Source organism: Tiliqua scincoides, chromosome 3, assembly GCF_035046505.1.
Source record: "Tiliqua scincoides isolate rTilSci1 chromosome 3, rTilSci1.hap2, whole genome shotgun sequence".
NCBI lineage: Eukaryota > Metazoa > Chordata > Lepidosauria > Squamata > Scincidae > Tiliqua > Tiliqua scincoides.
Window position 1 is genome coordinate 230,411,806 of NC_089823.1, and position 14,838 is coordinate 230,426,643.

At 46.6% G+C, this 14,838-nt stretch overlaps 3 protein-coding genes across 6 annotated transcripts in view; 2 read left to right on the forward strand and 1 right to left on the reverse strand.

Moving 5' to 3' along the window:
• The window catches only part of MRPL47 (mitochondrial ribosomal protein L47), a 6,941-nt gene extending 3,824 nt beyond the window's left edge, over positions 1 to 3,117 (reverse strand). Inside the window, exons 1-3 of the mRNA XM_066621735.1 lie at positions 2,930 to 3,117; positions 1,869 to 2,014; positions 200 to 260 (exon numbers count right to left, since the gene is read on the reverse strand). Of these exons, the coding sequence (XP_066477832.1) occupies positions 200 to 260; positions 1,869 to 2,014; positions 2,930 to 3,018 (296 nt within the window). The 5' untranslated portion in view covers positions 3,019 to 3,117. The remainder of the gene's footprint in view (positions 1 to 199; positions 261 to 1,868; positions 2,015 to 2,929) is intronic.
• Positions 3,118 to 3,322: 205 nt separating this feature from the next.
• On the forward strand, positions 3,323 to 8,712 carry NDUFB5 (NADH:ubiquinone oxidoreductase subunit B5). The gene is made up of 6 exons (XM_066620615.1): positions 3,323 to 3,479; positions 6,143 to 6,228; positions 7,237 to 7,303; positions 7,943 to 8,004; positions 8,243 to 8,349; positions 8,501 to 8,712. Exons 1-6 carry the CDS (start codon positions 3,353 to 3,355, stop codon positions 8,619 to 8,621), a joined length of 570 nt encoding a protein of 189 aa, XP_066476712.1. The 5' UTR covers positions 3,323 to 3,352; the 3' UTR covers positions 8,622 to 8,712.
• Positions 8,713 to 14,561: 5,849 nt separating this feature from the next.
• Positions 14,562 to 14,838, forward strand: part of USP13 (ubiquitin specific peptidase 13) — an 88,229-nt gene continuing 87,952 nt past the window's right edge. For 3 of the 4 annotated variants that reach the window (XM_066622434.1, XM_066622435.1, XM_066622436.1), the window contains exon 1: positions 14,563 to 14,834. In XM_066622434.1, coding sequence (XP_066478531.1) covers positions 14,679 to 14,834 — 156 coding nt within the window. In that variant the 5' untranslated portion in view covers positions 14,563 to 14,678. Of the gene's footprint in view, positions 14,835 to 14,838 lie in introns of all 4 variants that reach the window. The other variant, XM_066622433.1, reaches the window with a different exon arrangement.

Sequence of the window (14,838 nt, forward strand, 5' to 3'; positions counted from 1 at the left end):
TGGGCCAAAGCACAGAGCAGTGAGACCTGATATTAAGGAATGGAAGAGCCAAGGGAAAAGAAAACTGGAGCAAAAATACACACAGAGCCGAGAGGAGCTGTTACCAAGCACAAGCAGCTCTTGAAATATCTTGCCACAGATAAGAGAAGTACAGTTTTCCTAAAGAAATAAGCAACTTTCTACCCTGAAACATACTCACCAAAGTTTGTGCAAATCCTCACTGCTCTTGCCTCGAAGCTGTTCTACTGTCCAGGAATCCCCTGTGTCACAAAGAGCACCAGAAAGTATTTTAGACTTTTGGATGGTATCTTTGGAAGGAGGAAAGGGCCATTTGGATGCCATATTGACCCTATGACAATAGCAGCTACTTAAGGAACCGTTTGATGACTTTCCTTAGCCTTGTGGAATCTCTGATTCAATAGCTGTTGATATATACTTGCATCCTCACAAAACTCAAGCAGGATATTAAGGAAAGGTTGATTCTATACTCCAACTAAATTATACAAATCAATAGACTATATGCAGAATTGTTTATTTTGCAAAGTACAATATTGAGCATATGTATCTACAATTGATATATATCTCAGCTTGCCTTATTGCATAATGAAACTGGAAAAGCAACACAATTATTATCCAGCAAAGTTTAGCAGTATCAGTATGCAAACACATACTGCAATCAGAATTGTGCAAATTAAATATATTTTTACAGATGTTATAGTTTTGCATATCATAATCTGCTTGCAAAATTCAGACTTTCAAACAATCTAGTATTATATGGAGGTAGCAAGAACAAAAAACAGATCAGAGCAACAGGAGCAAGTAGAGGATAACAGTTCCGTTAACTGTTTCCTGACCACTGGAATCCTTGCCCACCCAAAGATACCAGGTCCTTAACTTTTACCAAATAGTTGTGTCCCAGCTCTGACATTTCCAAACTCTTCTTTCCAGCCATAAGTGCTCTAATTTTGCTTTTGTATAAAACTGAACAGAGCAAACTAACCAAGAAATGTTAATTTCTGAACATGACATGTGACTGGAGGTGGGCAATTTGTCTTTTTCTATTCTGTTATTAGTTATTTTCTATTAGAACCTTCCAAGAAGCCATAATAGCTCAGGAGGTGGAGCCAACTATTCCCAATACCAGTGGTTCCCAAACTTCTACTCAGAAGTTGGGAACCACCTAAGTCTTTACAGGGACAGGGGGACAGCAGCAATGCTATCCCCAGGATCATGCCACTTCCCAGGAGAGAAGGGTTTTTTTTAAAAAAAAACTTCAGTGCTGGCCTCTGGGGGCAGGTGTGAGGAACCCTTCAGATGCCTCCACAGGGCTCCCCAAGCCTCAGAATGGGTAAAAAACATGACTGGAACCCACTTCCAGTTTTGTGATTGAAAATCAGAAGTGGGTTCCTACCATGATTTTTATTCATTCTGAGGCTTGGGAAACCCTGTGGAGGCAACTGCAGGGCTCCCCGCACCCCTTGGAGGCTGGCACTGGGTTTAGTAAGTTTTAAAAAGAAACCCTTTTGTCCCCGGCAGCAGCGCGATCCTGGGGATTGTTAACGACCCACCAGTTTGGAAAGATCTACTTTCTGCCCATTCTTGGACCAGTTTCTGAAATGGGGCAGTGATTTTGCAGACACTCAAAAAAAACACAACCCCGATGATCATACAATGACGTGCAGTGGGTGGGGAGGCAAAGCCACTGAAGTTCTTTGAAAAGTGCTGCCACCATGTGAGGTGTGCAAACACTGACAACCCACATGCAAAAGTTTTGCCTCCCCACCCATCGAACATCCCTGGCATCATATACTGCTCTCTAGCATAGTGGGAGGCAATCCAAAGAGACCAATTCAGGGTCTCTTACTTACCTGATTTGACTTCTATCTTCCCCCAGTTTTTAGGGTCATCAAAAAATTCCTCCAACCCATTTCGGTGCCATGAGGTGTGAATGGATGAACAGGCAGGAAGCAGCTCCACTCTTACAGCATTCTTGTGAGGAACATTGAAGGTCAATCTGAAGGACATAAAGGAGGAGAATTAAAAACACAGCACTGTAAAGATTTGTGAATTTACACTGTACAAGAACACATTACTTCCCTCCTAAACACAAAAACCTCAGAAGCGCACTGTTTCATTGGGCCCAGGAACTATCTAGCCCAGCTTCCTGTATTGCACAGTGGCCCACCAGATGCCTCATGGAGCACACAAGACACAACCAACGTCCTGCTGCCCTCCCCTGCATCTGGCATTCTGAGGTAGCCTACCTCTAAAACCAGGAGCCTGCACGTACATATCACGGCTTGTAACCTGTGATGGGCTGTTCTTTCAGAGCCTTTTCCTCCAGAAATCTGTCCAATCCCCTTTGAAGGCATCCAGGCCAGATACCATTGCCACACATCCTGTGGCAAGGAGTACCACAGACTAATTATATGGGAACATAAGAAGAGCTCTGCAGGGTCGGGCCAAGGGCCCACCTGGACCAGCTTCCTGTATCTCACAGCGGCCCACCAGATGCCTCAGGGAGCACACAAGACAGCAAGAGACCTGCATCCTGATGCCCTCCCTTGTGCCTGGCATTCTGAGGTAGCCCACGACTAAAACCAGGAGGTTGCACAGACCCCTCACAGCCTTTTCCTCCAGAATTTGTCCAGACCCCTTTTAAAGGCATCCAGGTCAGGTGCCATCACCACATCCTGTGGCAAGGAGTTCCACAGGCTCACCCATGACACCCACAAAGCTGCCAGCAGTAGCAGCAGCAGGTTAGTTAACTAACTAGCTGCAGCAGCAGCAGCAGCAGCTGGGCTGTGTGGGTATCGGTGAGTCTGTGGAACTCCTTGCCACGGAGTCTGTGGAACTCCCTCCCTCCCAGCCCAGCCAGTCCCTCCCAGCCCCGCTCCTCCGCCTCAGCCCCGCTCCCGGGGCTGCCCACCTGAAGGACGAGGCGAACGGCCCGCCCCAGGCTGCCCGCGTCAACCTCAAGGCGCTTGAGAACCGCCGGCAAAGCGCAGCCGCCGCCATGACGCCGCCACCATCCCACAATCCCCCTGCAGGATGGAGAGGACGTAAACACCGCACCCGACGCTCTAGGCCGTGGCTCCTTAAGGGTGAAAACCCGATCAGGCTTTGGAAAGGCGCAGGACCGGAAGCTCCGGAGAAAACATCCGGGCGTGCGCCGTGCGCTCGCAGTGCCCGCTTGCAAAATGGCGTCGCGGGCGGCTTCGAGGACGCTGCGCGGAGCCTGGCGGTGGGAGGAGAGCAGTGCCCGCTCCCAAGATGGCGCGGCAGGCTTCGGCCCCCGCCGGAGGAGCGAGAGCGGCGAGCGCGCGCGCGCCCCCGCCTGCCAGACTCCGGCATGGCGGCCATGAGTCTCCTGCTCCGCGCGGCGGGCGTCCTGGGGTCCCGGCGGGGCTTGCCCGGCTCGGCGTTGTGGGGTCGCCTCCCGCCTCTGGGGCGGGCCGCCAGTCGCCCCGGAGCGCTCGGTAGGGAGCCTGGGGTGGGACGGGGCGCGTCCCCACAGGGTGACCTTGAGGCGGGCGCTGCGAGCGGCTGGGCTCTGGGCAGGGGGCTCGTCTGCGGAACTCCTGGCCGCTGGAGCGGCGACGTCCCTCCTCACACCACGCGCTGAATGTCTGTGGAACTCCTGGCTGCAGGAGGTGGACCGATGGCTCCTTCTCACATCACACACTGAGTGTCTGTGGAACTCCTTGCCACAGGATGTGATAGGTAGAGTGGATTGAAGGATGCTCCTCTCCCCCTCACGCGGCACCAGAAGCAGGGGACAGCCACTTACGTTGACTGTCTGTGGAACTCCTTGCCACAGGATACGGTGATAGAGTGGATGGGGGGTGCTCCTCTCCCTCAACACCAGAACCAGGGGGCAGCCACTGAGACTGAGTGTCTGTGAAACTCCTGGCCACAGGAGTTGATGGATAGCGTGGGTAGAGGGATGCTCCTCTCCCCCTCACGCGACACCAGAGCCAGGGGACATTCACTCAAACTGTGTGTTGGGAGAGTTTGGACACACCAAAGAAAATATTCCTTTACGCAGTGTGTCATTAGTCTGTGGAACTCCTTGCCACAGGATATGGTGATGCCATATGACATGGATGCCTTTAAAAGGAGATTGGATAGATATATGCAGGAAAAGTCCATCACGGGTTACAAGCCGTGATAAGTATGTGCAACCTCCTGGTTTTAGAAGTAGGCTACCTCAGAAAGTCTGGTGCCAGTGAGGGCACCAAGATACAAACCTCTTGTGGTCTTGTGCTCCCTGAGGGTGCAATCCTAGGTATGTCTACTTAGATGTAAGTTGTGTTATGTTCAATGAGGCTTATTCTCAGTAAAATGAGTATAGGATTGCAGCCTCAGGCATTTGGTGGGCCACTGTTTGACACAGAAAGCTGGACTAGAAGGGTCTATGGCTTGATCCAGTGGGGCTCTTCATATGTTATTACTGTTTTACTCGCATGCCTGGATTAGCTTCACCTGCTGGATTCTGCCTGCCATGTAGTTGAGAGGAGAGCACAGGAACTCCTTGCAGGGGGCATCTTTATGGAAGGAGCAGAGGTTTGCAAAGAGCTTGCAGAAAAAGCTAGGCTTACAATTCTTAAATGATGAAAGCAAATGGAAAGATATTTAGATCTACCGGTAGTTTGTTAGAAAAACAGCATGGGAGTAGGTGACTCAGGGCCCAATCCTATTCAGTTTTCCAATGCCAATACAATTGTGCCAATGGGGTGTGCTGCATCCTGTGGTGGGGAGGTAGTTGCAGAGGCCCCCTCAAGGTAAGGAAACACTTGTTCCCTTTCCTTGGAGCTGCATTGCGGCTGCACTAATGCTGGACAGTTGGGTAGGCTTGGGCCCTCAGTTTGGACGGTAGAGCCGCTTGAAATCAACATGTTTCAGCCTTTATTTTTCAATCCTGTGCTTCTCCATGCTCTGCCACAAAACAAACCCTGATTAGTTTTGAACTTGATAAAGACTTAGCATTGGTACAGGTAGATTATCCCTTATTCAGACTTCTGAAATCCAGACTATTCCAAAATCCAAACACTTTTGCCCAAGATTTGTTTTCTGTAGTGTGAACACTAGCGGGTCTTAAGTCCATTCCCAAGTCCAGTTCAGGTACAGGCTGTAAGTTCTATTTTCTGCTCTTTAGTGTGTGTTGTTGAAAAAATGAAAAAGAGGCCAGCAGCCACCCATGTAGGTAACAGTGAAAAGAGCAAAAGGAAGCAGGTCTCATTATATTTATGCAATTACTGGTATTCTGAAATCCAGACAACTTCCTGTTCCAAACAGTGCGGGTAAGGGATAATCAGCCCTATGTTTTTGGTGCTGGAGCTCAGCCATAGAATATATAGAGCAATTGAAAACAACAGAGTGCTTTCCCTTCTGGTCCAAGTAACTCTTCAGTGAGGAATAACCCAGCTGCAAGGCATTGGTATCACTGCCAGTTTGTGAGAAGGGGCCATGGTTACATCTGCAGGCATGTAGATAGAAAAACTACTTAGATCTGGTAGAATTCCTGCCACAGCAATAGAGTAAAAGCTGTTTTTCATATGTACTTCTAAATAGCTCACAAAGAATACATCTGTGGCTTTGTAATGTATGCGAGCTAGTATGATGAAGTGGTTGGGTATGGAGAATATGGGAAATTCTGGTTCAGGTTCTTGCTTGGCCCTGGGGAATGCATCTTGAGGCTAATAGGCTGGTCTGAGTTTCCTGGAGGAAGAGTGGGTTGCAAAAGAGGCCATAACTCAGTGGAGTTATGAGCTTTGCACATAGAAAATCTGCAATTTGATTCCAAGGCACCTTCATATAACAGGATTTGGAGGTCGATGATGAGAAAGGCATCTGCTGGAGAGTTGGAGCCTGTCTGCAGATGACTAGATGGTCCAATGGTCTGACTTAATCTAAGACAGTTTCATATGTTCATATAATGATAATAAAAATAACAGTGCTTAAGGAAACTGTCTTTACTGAACAGCGTTGGAAAGGTGACTATTTCCAGGTCATTGCAGAATTGCTGCATGAGAACATTATGAGGATGAATGGGATCAAAGGTACAGAGTTTTTCGTATTCTGAAAAGGTTGTAGAAATATTTCTATTTCTTTCTATTAATGCATTAACTTAATTTTCCAGCCCCAGTGCGCCATAGCAGTCATGGGAAAAGAATGTTTATCATCAAGCCAACAGAATTTTATGACAAGCGTTTCCTGAACTTGTTGGTGAGTGAAAGAAATAATAGAAACAAAAAATGTTGCACAAGACATTTTGATTGTAAATAAACTAAGAGATACAAGAGATTTTTGTATTCTGCCTCCCTAAGCCCAAACCTCGGCTGTACCTGAGAGAAGGTGTCTAAAATGGCATTCTGATCTTGGCAAGTAGGGCAGAAGTATCATTAGATCATAGAAAAAATGATGCCATTAAAAAACTTTTTTTTCCCCAGACAGATGGAACCTCCACTCTTCTGACTCATGGAGCACAATTGCCTTGCTTCCTAGGATGGTGAATAAGGGCAGGGACAGTACCAGTCCTTCTGCACTGCAAAAGTGCCTCCACTGTTCAACTGCATTGCAGTGGGGTGAGGGAGGAGAGTGCTGTGATTCAGGAGTGCTGATACTGTCTGAAGTGCTAAAAGGGCCTTGAGCCTGACACCAATGCAAGGATGCTGTTCAGGAGTGCCACCAGCAGAACGTTGGATTAGGGCCAAAATGTCTAGTTTGGGTTTCAATGAAATGAGAAAAGAATAATTATTGTAGCAGAGATTCATTTGATTTTGCTATTGCAATTCCCATTATCAAGAGGTAAGCCACTGCTCTGTTTTAAAAATGACTTGTCTCTTCAGCAGTGGGTATGAAAACAACAAATTAGGTCCAGGCTGCACACACAATGTTCCTCTATGTGCTCATATAGCTTCTTTGGATATTTCCTGTAAACAACTCAAAAAAGACCTATTGGAGCAAACAGTGCACATTTATGAGAGATAAGGATATTGCTATGAGAACAGATGTTCTTTTGTCACACATAGGTACCATCAAATTTCAAGTGGTAATGTCTGAAAATTCAGGGTATTTGGAGTTCACATAAGAGAAGATGTCACAATTATTCAGATTGTGCTGTTCGTATAAGAAAATGCAGTATTCTACATACGAAGTTGGGCTTCATGAAGATCCAGGGTACTATAGATTTTACATTATAATAATAGTTTTTTCTTTTCCATTTTCAAACAGAGATTCTATATTTTGTTAACTGGAATCCCAATAGCTGTATTTGTAACACTTGTTAATATCTTCATCGGTGAGTATTTTTGCAAGTTTGAAACCACATCATTATTTGAAATGTTGAAAATAACAAGTAATTGAATCTCTTTTGGAGTGACACTGAGCCTGGTTTGTTGATTTGTCTGCACAGCAGACACTAGATAATGAAAAATTCACTGGGAAGCCTTCTTTCTAGAAGTACTGCTATTACCTGTCATTGGAGGATGGTGGTAGGCTTCCCTGTTCTGCAAATATAGCCAATCCACATTTGGTAGTAAAATAGACATCACGTTTCTAATTCTCCAAATCCTGGACTAGAGGATTGGAAACACCTGTGCTCACATGCTTGCCCTCCATTCATGTAATCAGTGTAATGAATGTCTTCCTGGTTTTACAGGTGGTACTTGTAATCCAAGGGTAATGGAGACTTAAAAATTGACTGGGTTAGTGATTTGTAATTGGCGGGGACTTTTTCCCTTAAGATATAATGGGATATGCTCTGATTCTGCCTGGAAGACTTGAAACTTGATATGAAAAGGTTCACCTGCTGACTTCTGTACATCAAGCTATTGCTTAAAGGCATAAGAGCAACTTTTATCATGTAGTTTTATCATGTTCATGGAAGGAACAGTATAGGTCCACTGGTTTTGAACATAAGTTGGTTGTCTCCCACTAGGTGAAGCTGAACTGGCTGAGATTCCAGAAGGTTATGTTCCAGAGCACTGGGAATATTATCCAGTGAGTACAGAACTGGGGAAAAATTGTTGACCAACTTTTGACAGACAGATGAGAGAGAAAATGTGATTGTTGCAAATTATAATCTTTGTTACCAATTCTCACTTAAATCAATAACCTGGAAATCATATGGTTTTATGCTAAACTGGATGATGGAAAATATTTCACTTGGGGAGCTTTGCAAGTGTAATGCAGTGATTTTTGTGATTCATTAATAACTTCTGGCTTTTCTTTTCTCCAGCATCCTATAACTAGGTGGATTGCTTGCTATCTCCTCGACCCTCCTGAAAAGGATTATGAGAAAGGAATGGCTATTATAAATAATGAGGCTCAGAAAACCGAGTTAAGGTAGAAGCCTCTATAGATATACTGGTGGCTTTCAGAACTTACAACCCAATCCACCAGGGCTGAGGTGCTGGTCTCCAGTGCTCTGCCCTGGCAATGGCTGCTGTGAAAGTGCTGGAAAGCATTGTAACACTATTTTCCTTTCTTTTAAAAGGCGCCAAGCACATGAAGTGCGTCGGCTAATGAAAGAAAGGGGAGACGGACCGTGGTATCACTTTGAAACCCCGAGCACAAGTCTTATTGATTATTCTCCTAAAGCAACACCTGACAACTAAGCTTCTGAGTCTCCTGACTTGTGCATGCACCTAGAAACAGTACTGAATTATGTAATATACACCTGACAATAAACAATAAATTCCCATTTCAGTAACTTGCTGCATAATTTCAACCTAGTCATGGGAGTAAGCCACACTTTCCTGGGAATAAGCCCCATTGACTACAATGGGGCTTGCTTCTGAGTAGACAGACACGGCAGACAGACGACCTTTATTAGGCATAAAACTTGGCAGTTGCCTGAGCAACTTACACAAAAGGTTGCATTCCAGCAGGTCATCAGAACTTCTGAGTAGAAATGCATAGGACTGGACTCTTAAAAGCTCAGCATCCCACCTGTGAAAGAAGTGAGACAGCTGGCAACGGGGAAGGCAGAGTACGGAGCGGAGGAGAGGGAGGTGATGGAGAACAGCTGCCTTAGTTTCCTTCCATCCCCAAGTGTCAGGCTGCAGCGTATTTGCGTAACTCTATGCAATTTTGCATAACACGTTTTTCTTAATCGCGCCGGGTCACAGAACGGGACTCACACGCATAAATAGGCTCCACCTGTATTTGGATTTTGACTGCAGTTCCAGTTAATGGAATATATAAGCAGAGTTATTTTGCTTTTGTGGTGCCCCATTCTCTCAGTTCCATGTGGAACCTGGCTTATATTTAGAAAGCTAAAGACCCAATCGAATTCAACTTTCCAGTACAGATGCATCCCCAAGGTAAGGAAACAAATATTCTGTTACCCTGGCAGGCCTCCATGACTACCCTTCCTCTGCAGGATGCAGTACATGCCACATTGGCACCACTGTATCAGTGAAGGAAAGTTGAATGGAACTGAGCCCTAAGCTATTTTTCTTATTTTTCATAATTTTTTATACTAAAGTATAATTTTTTTATGTTTCAGTAATGTCCCCCCCTCAGGTGGATATTAGTTGGTACCACTTGAAATGCTACTGGAGTCTTATGGGGAGGGGGAGCCATTTGTCAGTACGCCAAACACAAATCTGTAAATATGATTATATGAAGCATGTGTGTACATCTCTGGTACAGTGAAGACTTCAGAAGAGTGCTTTCACATTTCTGAAAATGTATGCCAATGTTTTTGAGCCAATGTGTACATTTCACAGAATGAGATGGTAGAATTCTTGAATGTACCGTTTCATGTACCATTGGGGTGGAAGGTGTCAGGTTGTCAGCTGCACCCTATGTGAGAAGAACTTTGCATTGTAACACAACAGTCAGAGGAAGTCTTCATTTGAATCTCTCTCTAGGGCGGTGATTTTCAACCTTTTTCATCTCAGCACACTGACAAGGTAGTAAAATTGTCAAGGCACACCATCGGTTTTTCAACAATTGACAAGGCACACCATGCTGTTGGTGGGGGGCTCACATCCCCCAATGTCCCTACTAATAAATGACCCCCAAACTCCTGTAGCACACCTGGACCATTCACAGCACACCAGTGTGCCACAGCACTGGTTGAAAATGGCTGCTCTAGTATATTAGTTTATGGTATTCAGGGAGGGTTTTTTTGTAATGTGAAGCCACCTTCAAAAATCCATCCCACCTCTGCTCTAAAGTGATACAATCTAGAAAGTGACATTTCATCTGTGTCTTTTATAGGGTGGTTCTAATATACTGTATTGCTTTTTAAGAACATAAGAACAGCCCCACTGGATCAGGCCATAGGCCCATCTAGTCCAGCTTCCTTTATCTCATAGCGGCCCACCAAATGCCCCAGGGAGCACACCAGATAACAAGAGACCTCATCTTTTTGTTTCTTTCTCAATGTACAGTAGATGCTCCTGTCATTCAAACACTAGAGGGCAGCCGCTCTTCAGGGGACCAAGACCAGGTTTCCACATTCACAGAGTGGGCAAAGTCCTTAATTCTAAGAACTGCCTCCAATCTAAATATTGCTGAGAGCTATAGACTCTGCTGGGGGATTTTTTACAATAGCACATAAATGTGGCTTCTCTTTCTGTAGCACACCCCACCTAGGCAACTACATTCAGCTCTTTTGGTTTCCTGTTCTCTACCTGTTCTAGTCAGATTGATAAGAAAATACAGGTGGTGATGATTTCTGTACAGGTCACCTACTGAGAACGATACTCTTTTTTGTGGTTTGGCATTTGGTCACTGTTAAGGAGAACAGCCTCTCATGTCTGCTACAGAAGGAATCAGGCTGTACTTGTTTGAAAGGACCTGAAGGGATGGCTTCCTTTGGGCTTGCTTGTACAGACTCATGTTATAGTCCTAGTTTTTGAAAGACAGAATTCATTCACATTTTTATACTGCCCTTCCTCCAAGAATCAAAGGGTGGTGTACATGATTCCTTCCCTTCTTTTGTCCTCACAACAACCCTGTAAGGTAGGTGAGGCAAAGAGATAGTAACTGGCCCAAGGTGACGCAGGAAGCTTCACTACTGAGTGGGGATTTGAACCTGGATCTTCCAGGTCTTCCATTATACCATCCTTTTTTTTGTTACTAATTTTAAAGGAAGGGGGGGGGTACCTGGCAAGTAGCACCACCCCTCTGCCCCTGTTCCATTGGGCTTGAATTGGGTCATTTTCTGCTTTAAATATGCATGCTTGCCCAGGACCTTGGTTCCTGTAGCACATGTAGCTAAGTGTTGAATCCAGTACAGTACTTGGATGAGAGTGCAGGCAAATGTGCAAAGGAGGGGATGCTTGAGCCTGTTTTGTATCACCTGTGGGCATTAATCAAGTTTTGCCTGTAGGAGTGAATTCTGGGCAGCCCTCTAAGCCCTTGAGTTTCCTACTCTTGGGAATCAGGTGGGCTTTCTGGGCCATGAGCTAGCTCAAAGTCAAGTTCTTTGTTTACCAGTCCAGTAGGGAAGAAGGACAAAACAAACACCATCAACAGGGACAAATGACTCAGCAGGACAAATGACTTCAGGACACTGAGGCATCACACGAACTTCTGAGGTGAGTGGAAGGTCTAAAATAGGGGGAAATAGTTTTCAGCACTGTGGTTGTTATGACTGTATCCCATACTTCCTCCAACTCAAGAATTTGTACAATGTCCCATTTGATCCTTGTAACAACTCTCTGAATAGGTTAGACTGCCCAAGGTCACCCAGTAGCTTTATGGCTAAACGGGGACTGGAATTCAGGACAAAACTCTCCATCCACTACATCCCACTGACTCTCCATAAAAAACTGTTTAAGGTTTTAAACTGTTAAGTGCTTTAACCTGAAGGTGTTTAAAAGGGCAAGATCTTCCCTCCAGCCTATGATATGGGCCTCAAGTGTCTTGGTAGTGGGAGAAAGCAGTCATGAAACCAGTCAAGCAGAGGATGTTCTCTCATGACCTTGGGAGATGCATGCTGGCTGTTCTACACTATATAGGCCAGACATGCTTGAAGATTACAGATCAATGCCTAGTTCAGCGTTTCTCACCATTTGTCCCCTGCTGTACCACTTTGCATTGTCCACCTATTGGAAGTACCACCAACAGATTACCTAGAAACATGTCATCACCAGTTACTTCTGGATTAGAAGGCCAGACCCAACATGACAGACACCAGTTAAGAGGCACAGGGAGGACAGGATGGCTTTTTTGAGGGTGTGAAAAGTGCACACTGTAGTACTGCTTGCCAAACCAAGCCTCCTGCTGCTGATTGTTGTGTTGCATTGCTGGTCTTGCTGGCAGGTGGTGGGGTTTGGGGGAAGGTCCCACTAGTACTACCTGAAATACCACCAGCAGTAGTAGTACTAGTTGAGAAACACTGGTCTAGTTCACATTACTTCTTGATGTGTGAAAGCTAACACACGTTGAATTTTATAACAGATTCACGCAGTGCTTATGTTTGATTCAATCACCTTGCAAGGGGAACATCACACCAGTGTGGACACTCATTTTCAAAGTTTTGCTCTTGTGTGGTAGATACCAGTTCTCACTTTTGAGGCTGGGTCAAAACAACACAGACATTCTTTTACACAACTGGCTTTATTACTTCAGAAGTGAAACTCCTGTTCAAGAAACATATTTTTGGAAGCACACCAAAGAGACAGTTCACAGTAATGTTGACCATTCTGTGATGATTTTCCGAGTGAAGGATACATCACTGATCTCCTCAGCTAGAAGTTGTCCAGCCCAGCTAGGTGGGATGTCAGCTTATGCACCCCCATTTGCAAAAGACACATCTGGAGCTGGGAATTATTGTATGCTGATTGATCAAGCATGCATGCATGAACCAATGGTAAGGACAAACTTACAGAACCATTTGGGATGTTTATAGGTAATCTGCCCTGTTTGAATGAACATGAACAGGAGTTCATGATGAACATGAATTCAAAAGACCCAGTGGGCCATGGGATGAAATACCAGTTCATAGTTTCAATACCAGTTCATAATCACCACAGTTAGGTTTCAAAAGGCTTACCTTACTTGGTAGAGTAAGGTATGGGCAATTTTAATAATGAGCAGGATTTGAATCAAATTAAGGCTACTAAGACTCTTAAGGACTGGTGTGTTGATTTGGGCCAATGGACTTTTCTTTCTTGCGTACAAAGACAAGGCAACAATCCTTTGTGCAACTCCGTGTCTGTCAGTGTTTTTCTACAACCTTGATATGCCTGCTCAGAAGTAAATCCCACTACCTTCCCAAGTGTGGACCCAATCCTATCCAATTTTCCATTCCCAGTGCAGCTGTGCCAATGGGGCTAGCACTGCATCCTGTGGTGGGGAAACAGTCTCTGAGGCCTTCTCAAGGTATGAGAACATTTGTTCCCTTACCATGGGGCTGCACTGCGGTTGCACTGGTGCTGGAAAGTTGGATAGGATTGGGCCCTAAGTGTGCATTGTGTTGTAGCTTCAGTTAATGAAAAACCTCAGTCCAGTCCAGGTGCGCTTACTTTCCCCTACTCTTTAACCTGTGGGTTGTGACCTCCATGGGGTCATGAAGCCTCATTGGGGAGGGGGGCATGGCAACCATTCAAAGCCTGTGCCAGAGAGGGCTTGAATCCAATCCAATAATGGCACTTCCTTGTCAAAACTGAGTTCTTGATATTGTCCTGCACAGCCTCTTCTTACTGTCTTGCCCCACAGCTCCTAAGACCAGCCCTGTTCAGCTCCTACCTCACAGGGTTGTTATGAAGACACAGGAGGTAGGGGGAAATAGGGTAGGTGGGGGGAGGAGACAGGGGTGGGCAGATCAGGTTCCAGGGGAGGGGTGGGATTAGTGGTGGGTCCCCAGTCTCATACTTTATTTGTTTTTGGGGATTGTGGTATGAAAAAGGTTGAAGGCCACTGCCCTACTCTGCGAGCTTAGCTTATTGTGCAGAGGGACTGCATCTATAATTTTTGCTGATCAAAACAAGTGCTGATCCACATATAATGATTACTGTAATGTCATAATCCCAAAATAGACCCCTTTTTTGTTTATTAATCTTGCTCCTGTTGTAGAGTCTTTGAGCCCCCCTCTTCCTCCCTAATGGAGCTGGCTGATGAGGCTCAGCTGTCCCAGAAGAGCATGGGAGAGAGAGTCTGTTCCACTTGCATTGGGTAGCATCCCCACAGCATGGCTCAGCACCTCCCCCAAGCATCACCTTGGAAGGGTCACAGGCGCATCTCCATCACCTCCAAGATACGCGCATGCCCTTCTCGTGCTCACATCCCCTTTCCCCCCACCCTCCAAGCCTGGACCTCCACAACCCCCCCTCCAGTGGTCTTTTCCCATGTTGCAAGCCCCCAGGCCCGGACCTCCCCCAGCCCAGAACTCCGAGAGGGGAGGGGCACTGAGAAGAGGTGGCCTCCGAGCATGTGCAGAGTGCCCCTCCCTGGTCAGGAGGCGGCCGTGGGAAGGGCGCGGGCGGGTTGCGCCCCGGCAGCTCTCGTGGGCGCGGGGAAGGGGCTGCGGGAGCATCGCCAGCGGCAGCCGAGCGGCGCGTCCTGCGGCTGCTCCTGCCATTGGCTTAAAATAGCATCTCTCCAGCGCCCCGCCGGGCGGGCAGGGCTGGGCAGGGCTCCCCGCTCCTCCTCCCGGGCTCGGCCGGCTGCCCTCCCTCCTCCCTGGTCTGCGGCTCCGTCCGGCGGCGGCGAGCATGGAGCGGGCCGCGCTGTTCGGGGACGGCCGGGAGGCTCCGATGGCTGCGGGGGACGTGGGCGAGCTGCTGGTGCCCTACATGCCCACCATCCGCGTGCCCAAGACCGGCGACCGCGTCTACAAGACCGAGTGTGCCTTCTCCTACGACTCGCCCGTAA

Excerpts from the sequence above, each read along its gene's own strand:
- NDUFB5 (XM_066620615.1), top strand. The coding sequence starts at position 3,353 with ATGGCGGCCATGAGTCTCCTGCTCCGCGCGGCGGGCGTCCTGGGGTCC. Across the intron at positions 6,229-7,236 it reads AGCGTTTCCTGAACTTGTTG|AGATTCTATATTTTGTTAAC; the intron begins GTGAGTGAAAGA and ends ATTTTCAAACAG. Across the intron at positions 7,304-7,942 it reads ACTTGTTAATATCTTCATCG|GTGAAGCTGAACTGGCTGAG; the intron begins GTGAGTATTTTT and ends GTCTCCCACTAG.